General features: G+C 38.2%; 1 protein-coding gene across 1 annotated transcript in view; it reads right to left on the reverse strand.

The window, feature by feature from the left end:
* LOC107553567 (nuclear receptor corepressor 1-like) overlaps positions 1 to 8610 on the reverse strand; it is a 125538-nt gene that overhangs the window by 16848 nt on the left and 100080 nt on the right. Inside the window, exons 24-30 of the mRNA XM_016235837.1 lie at positions 3044 to 3201; positions 2778 to 2898; positions 2508 to 2603; positions 1409 to 1494; positions 1150 to 1318; positions 716 to 835; positions 517 to 597 (exon numbers count right to left, since the gene is read on the reverse strand). Coding sequence (XP_016091323.1) covers positions 517 to 597; positions 716 to 835; positions 1150 to 1318; positions 1409 to 1494; positions 2508 to 2603; positions 2778 to 2898; positions 3044 to 3201 — 831 coding nt within the window. The remainder of the gene's footprint in view (positions 1 to 516; positions 598 to 715; positions 836 to 1149; positions 1319 to 1408; positions 1495 to 2507; positions 2604 to 2777; positions 2899 to 3043; positions 3202 to 8610) is intronic.

The following is an 8610-nucleotide window of genomic DNA, read 5'->3' on the forward strand; positions in this document are numbered from 1 at the left end:
TACTCGTCAAACCAGCCATTCTGGCAATTTTGTGTGTATTTGCTGACATAATAAGATGCGACATGAACAATACTGTATGAAGCGTTGTTTGATTGTTTATATTGCGTTATGTAAACAATGTTTGGGATACTTAGTGAACTTAGTGATGTAGACAGTTTGATGTTGGATATTCATCCAAATTATGGTGAAAACCAAAAATGTAATTTAATTAACTTAAAAAAAACAACAACCTTGCTACATGTTCTGCGTTAAGCTAACTGAGACTTGTTATAGCACTTGCATATCTTTGCTCTCTTGTTGTTTTTGATTGCTTCCATTGTCCTCATTTGTAAGGCGCTTTGGACAAATGCGTCTGCTAAATGACTAAATATATATGTAATTAAAGTGGAAATCAGTTTACTAAATAATGTAAACTTGACTGACTGCTTTACTTCCACTTCAACTATATATTTTTGTAAAATCATTACATATTTTCAGAATGGAAGTAAGGAAGTGAGGTGGAAGCGTTCACATTACCTTGCATGATGGATCCTGAGAGTATGGAGCGATCCTTAGACTCATGAGGACTTTCTCTTGGTAATGCTCTGCTGATCAAACCTGACAAAAACAAAAAAAAAGTGTCTTGAGAAAGATTCTCTATTGGCAAATATAATTGATGCTTCAAATCTTTTGTGCTTTCTCCTTCTCAGAGAAAGAACACAAAAACATGACTAACCTTCATAAGGTGCCGTCTCATGTGTTGGGTGTCCACGGGACCCCTCCATGATATCATATGTGCGCTTGAGATCGTGCCCCATTCGTGGGCTTCTAGTGCCCTCTCTAGGGTTCTTAATGGCTGTGAGAACATAAAGTGAGATATATTATTGTAATAAAATGAACAAGAAATATCAGTAGAACATATCAAAAAGACTCCTGGTAAAACAGAAACTGCTCTTTTTGCACAGCTAACAAACACGACATTTAGCCCATAAAATGAAGCACTTCACCATCTAACTCCACTTGTGCTGTAGCATGACTAGAGCCGGGAAATATAGCAAAAAATGATCACTCTATAACTATAATTTTAGTAACTATAATTGTACTATTCAATATCACTGAGTTATACAGTGGTCACAAGCACACCAGACAGAAAGCAGTTCTGGCTCTGACCATCAAAAGAGAGAATGTGTCCGCTTTTGCCTTCATAGATAACATGAGCTTTAGAATGAGCATCAGCTCGGCTCTTCTCCGGGCCGCTCAGGTCCTCTGTGGTCAGTTTAGCAATAGTGCCTTTCAACAGATCCGCTGCTACATTGGACTGAGCCAGGGCAGGAGTGCCCTAGAAAGAGAAAGAGCGAGAGAGAGAAATATTACACAAGTATAAATGAAAATTACTCAAAAACAACACAAAGGCCTATAATGAAGATACCTGAGTAATGGAGCCTCCTCTGAAAGTCAAGCCCTCTGAGCCTTTTCCAGGTGGACCTCTCATATCCGGAATCTGTATGGGTCCTACTAGCAGCAAAGGAGAGGAAGAAAAACATTGTTTGGTTTGTGATTGACTGGTAAGACCATTGGCTCTTAATCCTGGTTCTGGGGACCCCACGCTCTGCACATTTTGCATGTCTCCCTTATTTCACATACCTGATTCAGATTATCAGATCATTAGGAGAGAGATCCATAAACTGATCCATGAACTCTATGGGTCTGTTTACACCTGGTCACTTCATGTGTTTTTTCGGATCGGATAGCTATCCGATCGTGAAAAGACCAGGTGTAAATGCCCTCCGAAACTCATTTGAGATGGATATAAATCCGATCACTCAAACCGCTTCAGGAGGTGGTCTGGGCTGCATTCCAGACGAAACTGGACAAGTATAAATGCATTTGGTTGTTGAAACCACATATGCAAATTTTACTCCTCCCAAAATGTTAAAATAATAAACGTGTGAGAGCGTGTTATAGGCTATATGACATTAGTCAGACTGCGCTAATGCAACACGCATCGCTGTGGACGAGTAGCTGAGCATCTCTTCAGCAAGCCAACACGCAAACTGCCACGAATGAAACTGAAAGTAAGACACAGACGCTCAACACACAATCATCTTCATTAAAAGTAGTAAGACAAACTTATCTTTCCAGTTCTGATGCCGAGCGCTCTCCTATTGCAGTCTTTGATCTTGAAATGAGCTGATAATTAATAAAATGCAACACTTATCTTTCGATTTCGTTGACGTGAACTCCGTGGGAATTGAAGATCGGATTTATATCCGTTTTGCGACGACACATTTATGTGGTCAAGTGTAAATGGAAATATTTTAACAAATCAGATAGATATCCGATCAGCGAAAACGCATGAAATGACCAGGTGTAAACAGGCCCTATGTGTCAGATAAGGGATACATACAAAATGTGCAGAGCGGGGGATCCCCAGGATCAGGATTAAGAGCCACCGGGTAAGACTGTTTACTTTTGTGGATTAATTCTTGATTTTTATTCATTTTATTGTATATTTTAAGTCATCTCACCTCTGACCACTCCCTCATACTGAGCTCTGGATAAAAGACCCTCCGCCTGAGTGCTCTGTCCACGTGGAGAACACTCCTCCTGCTTAATATATGACACTAAACACACACACAATCAGGTGTTTAGATTACACATTTCATGGACCGCATGAGGTATTCATCTTCTTAACTTCATAACGAAACTCAGCCACAAAAGCCATGGCTGAGTGTAGTTAAGCTGAGCTTGATGGCAGGATAAAGATATATTTATACTCTCAAATCTCTCTTGCTCACCAGGTTTGGCAGGGTCCTGCTGTCTTGGCAAGCCAAGCGAGATTGACCCTCCTGTGGTCTTGACTACCTCCGGTACGTACACAGCGTGCGTTTGAGAAGGAAGGTATGTTCCTGGCGTTCCCTGCAGGGAACAGGAAGACACTAATCAGAGTGGAATACCAGGAAAACCCCTGATCCCCTGCCTTGATCCCATTACACGTAGGAAGTATTTAAACTTAGCAGAAGCACCACGAGTCTAAAATATCAATCAACAGCATTTCTCTTACCTGTGAAATGGAGCCCCCCTGAATGAAGGAGGGCTTGTCGGTGGGTTTGGAGTGAATGAGGGGCGGAGGAGACGGAATGTTGGACGGCCTGTGACGGGGAAACGCCATGCGAACATCTGAAAGAGTCTGCATTGTCTGGTTTGGTGCCGGCTGTAGAACTGTGGGAATAAAAGGATAAGAGGAACAAGAGATGAAAAGAGGTGAGCAAATAGGATCACTCTTTATCCTTGCACAGTTGACAAAAGTTTTTCCCTCTAAAGCCCAAAGTATCCGTGTATACTCTGTACACTATGCTTGCACCTGTGCCTTGAATTTTTTTGTACGGGCAACAGTGTTGTACAATGGGGCAACACTGGCCCAGCCCGCAGTTTCAGTCGAAAAAGAAATGAATGAGACGGAACAACAACAACAGTTCACACAGTTCATTTATAACAGTTCATTCAGGGGAACAGTATATTTATAACAGCTCTATTAGGGGAACCTGTTAAGGCTTTAATTTTTTATGTAGATGTGGCTGTCACAAGCTGTCAAATGTGGCTTTTCTCATTTTAGTGGAAATTACATACAAAATAATGCTGTTTAAGGTCACTTCAGTATTATACTAATAAATAGTTATGTTCCCGACTTCTGATTGGTCAATACATTGTTAAAAAGCATACAAAAATCCACAACACCGTAACAACTATGACATCAGACTCTGACTCCACTGCAGATCTCTCATATCATATTGTTAGTGGCTGTATCTGGAAGGACACGACTTTATGAAATTTCTTAACAGAATAATAATAATAAAAAAAAAACACTAAGGAGGATACAAATGTTAAAATCAACAAGACACTCAAGGCCGTGACATATTTTAAATATGTACTAAGCATTGTGCCTAACAACGACCTTTAGTCATGACTTTACACAATACAGAACGGCATCTCAGATTCACTGCTCAAAACTTCTGACCTACTACACAACCTACCAAACGTCTGCAGGACCTGCAAATGACTTTCCCAAAACTGCCCAGCTTATAAAACCAAGACCAAAAAAACAACAACCTTTTTTAAAAATCTGACAAGTGCAAAATAAAAAGCGATTTAAAAGAAAGCTGACCCAAATGTAGAGAGCTTCAAATGAAACCCTGTGAATAAAGCCTGACAAAGACACAAACCTGAGTCTAATCCGAAGCTCTTAGCATGGGAGGAATGAAGTCTTCCTTCGCCCGCTACTCACCAGTGACTCACAGCCCTACTAAAAGCACTTCTCTCTTCACACAGCCCAGCCTCTCACTCAACTCTTTTGAAATATTGAGTCATGAACCCTCCTGTCTCCTGCGGCGTAAAAAGCATGAGTCTAGAGATGAGATCAGGTGGTTTCTGCAGTTCCTTAGTGCAGGGTGTGATGTTCTCACAAACGTAATAGCTTATCTGTTGTAATCATGTGATTCAGGACTATTCTTAGGCACAAATAAAAACAATACAGGTCTAATGGTACAGAAGTCAGAAGAGTTACATTGTTCAAGCATGGTTCAACCACACGTTCAGATACTATATAATGCCTGTATAAAGGCTGGCCACATGATTTACTGGGGAATGCAGAGGAGAAGTGAAAGACTACAAACATCATAGGGACAGGCATTTTTTTTTCTTCAAAAATATTGTATTTGAATATTTGGGATCATAAACAACAAATATTCAAATATTCCTTTATTTAAATGGAATATTTAAACTACATTTTTTAATAGTCAAGCTTTTGTCACCATGTCTGAACAAGCTTATGAATAGGCATTAAACAACAATGTTCTACAACAACATTACGTTATATCTCAAGGTTTTCTTTTAGTTGAAAACTATATATATATATATACACACACACAGTGGTGTGAAAAAGTGTTGGCCCCCTTCCTGATTTCTTATTTTTTTGCATGTTTGTCACATTTTAATGTTTCAGATCATCAAACAAATTTAAATATTAGTAAAAGATAACACAAGTGAACACAACATGCAGTTTTGAAATGTTTTTATTAAGGTTTTTATTATTAAGGGAAAACAAAATCCAAAACTACATGGTCCTGTGTGAAAAAGTGTTTGGCCCTAAACCTAATAACTGGTTGGGCCACCCTTAGCAGCAACAACTGCAATCAAGCGTTTGCGATAACTTGCAATGAGTCTGTTACAGCGCTGTGGAGGAATTTTGGTCCACTCATCTATGCAGAATTGTTGTAATTCAGCCACATTGGAGGTTTTCGAGTATGAACCGCCTTTTTAAGGTCATGCCACAGCATCTCAATAGGATTCAGGTCAGGACTTTGACTAGGCCACTCCAAAGTCTTCATTTTGTTTTTCTTCAGCCATTCAGAGGTGGACTTGGTGTATTTTGGATCATTGTCCTGCTGTAGAACCCAAGTTCGCTTCAGCTTGAGGTCACGAACAGATGGCCGGACATTCTCCTTCAGGATTTTTTGGTAAACAGCAGAATTCATGGTTCCATTTATCACAGCAAGTCATCCAGGTCCTGAAGCAGCAAAACAGCCCCAGACATCACACTACCACCACCATATTTTACTGTTGCTATGATGTTCTTTTTCTGAAATGCAGTGTTACTTTTACGCCAGACGTAATGAGACACACACCTTCCAAAAAGTTCAACATTTGTCTCGTCAGTCCACAGAGTATTTTCCCAAAAGTCTGGGGGATCATCAAGATGTTTTCTGGCAAAACTGAGACGAGCCTTTATGTTATTTTTGCTCAGCAGCGGTTTTCGTCTTGGAACTCTGCCATGCAGACCAATTTTGCCCAGTCTCTTTCTTATGGTGGAGTCATGAACACTGACCTTAACTGAGGCAAGTGAGGCCTGCAGTTCTTTGGATGTTGTTGTGGGGTCTTTTATGAAAAAAATAAGAAATCAGGAAGGGGGCAACACTTTTTCACACCACTGTATATAGTTTACACATTTTTGAATATGTTATATTTACTTTAATATATAATAATATATTTGAATATATATATATTTTTAGTTTACACATGTTTGAGCTTGAATGCTTTTATATATATATATATACTATTATTATTACAATTATTATATTATTGTTGCTTTTGTTAAAATAATCACAAGATGGTCACAAGATGAATATTCAGATTTTTTCCCCAGTAGTCTCTTTTATTCAAACAATTATGAACATTTTTGCATTTAGATGCAGAAGAACTTTGCCTGTTGAATATTAAAAACAAATTAACTAATATGCAAATCAACTGTTCCTGCTCATTCCCAGACAGGATCTCTTCTCTCCACTTTCCCTAATTGCAGATTCAATTATTAGATTTGTCAGTATTAATATTTTTATGCTATTTTTATGCATTCTCTGTTGGATCGGGGTATCGGTCAGACGAGACCGATCCAAATCCGATATAATGCGTATAGTATTCTGTGTTATTATTAAGCCCACGAAAGCCACAAAAACATTATAAAAGCACCATAAAATTCCGTGCACTATATTTCAAGTGTTCTGAAGCTTTTCCATAGTTTAACGTGAGGTAAAGATGAATATTTAAGTCAAGTTCACGTAAACTCTTCTCTCCACAGTGGCTGTCTGTCATCCAGCATTCAGACTGTATCTGAAGAAAATCTGTACTTTAGTATCATAATACTTTTGCGCAATGAAAGATTATTAATAGCCTTTCTTGTTCGTCTTATCTATCACATGTTGCTGCCTCATTACTCTGCTATACATTTAAAAGAAATGTCTTTTAATTTATACAGTACTCAACATTTGAAGTGGATCAAAAAAGTTAATCCAAGTTGTCCTAAGACAAGAACGGGTATTGTTTTGGTTTTAGGACAACTTTGATCCACTTCAAATGTTGACTACTATAGTATATATTTATATATTGATGTATTACTTGTTTTTCATGAATGTATTTTACAACAATACAAAGAACAATGTGTAGGCCTACAAGATTTAGCCCTACACTTTTATTTGTTACCCATTAAATAATGTTTTTTTTTTTTCACTAAAAGTTTAGGATTTTATAAAATTGTGCACTCATGATTTTACTAGAGTAACTTTTGCTACTCAATTATCCATTAACCTAGTTTATAATAGTATTTTTGTTTAATAATTATATAATTTGATTATTTTTGTTTGTTTGTTATTTTTTCTTTATAATGAAGCTGTCTATATTTAGTAGATTGTGTGTAACATACAAAAGAGTGATGATCGACCTACACATTGAGGTATAGAAATTCTACACATTTTAAAAAACTGCGCTGGTATCGGATTGATATCGGTATTGGCAGATACTCAGAATTTTTGGTATCGGATCGGTTCTAAAAAGTGGTATCGAGCCATCCCTAGTTTTTGTCCTAACCACCCGCGACAGCAACACGTGACAATAAGCGACATGGGATTCTATTTCAGGAACGGTTTTTATTTTCTGCGACATCGCAGCAGGAACAACATACAAAATATGACAGTGATAATCCGGTAATGATTATGTGCTTTATTCAATGTTAATAGTATCTAATGTGAGTTTGAATATTGTCAAGAAAGGAGGCAGATGATGACTCTTTCTTTAGTTTAATAACGAAAACAATAAAAGAACAGAGGTCCAGATACACAAGTGCTTCTTGTTAGCGTGCTTACGTTACATGCTTTTTTTCTAGTACCCCAGACACATACACAATACTCTGACACCTCCCCCTTTTAAGAATTTGCTATAACTGTCACGGTTTGTCAAGGGAAGACCCAAATGCACAATGAACAGGGGAAACAGAGTTTAACAAAATGGGAACACAAGAGGACGAGGCAGGAAGACCGTCCACACAATAGGCCAGAGCACACATCAGGAGAACAGGCAGAAGTGGCATTTTCGGGCAGGTAGTTCTCTTTTTACGTGGCCACTTCTGACACCATGTCAAGAAAGGAGGCAGAAGATGACTCTTTCTTTAGTTTAATAACGAAAACAACAGAGGTCCAGATACACAAGTGCTTCTTGATAGCGTGCTTACGTTACGTGCTTTTTTTCTAGTACCCCAGGCTTCCTTTAAAGACACATACACAATACTCTGACAAATATTATTTTGCGTTATCTTTATAGCCATAGTGAAAGCAACAATAGATATTTTACCTCAGATCTTGAAAATAAATTAAAGCAAACTTGTATGTTAAAACTGTGAACTCACTGCGAACCAACATGTGCATTCCATAACAAAGATATCAGTCACTCACTCAAAAATGTTCAGTCCATTCACATTTGAATCATCTATTTTCCGTGTCCACTTTTCTTTTCTACACACTCGCCAAGTTTTTGCTGTCACATCATATCTTCACTGGAGGCGACAAAGCATTGCAAATCATTTGAACGTTGTGTCAGTACGTTATAAATAGAACGAGTCAGCAGTTTACTGTCGGGGATTTGTCGTGTTGTGCCGCATCCAAGACAGCATCACTGATTATAATGAGTTCTTGTATTTTATTGCGTCGCGCCGCTCGAGTTAATGTAGCTTTCTGATGCCGTGTTTGAATTTTCATGCCACATTATTTGAAATTAGCGTGGGCCAAAATTTTTTTCTCTCACGGG

Source organism: Sinocyclocheilus grahami, unplaced genomic scaffold (assembly GCF_001515645.1).
Source record: "Sinocyclocheilus grahami isolate Dianchi unplaced genomic scaffold, SAMN03320097.WGS_v1.1 scaffold475.1, whole genome shotgun sequence".
NCBI classification, from domain to species: Eukaryota; Metazoa; Chordata; class Actinopteri; order Cypriniformes; family Cyprinidae; genus Sinocyclocheilus; species Sinocyclocheilus grahami.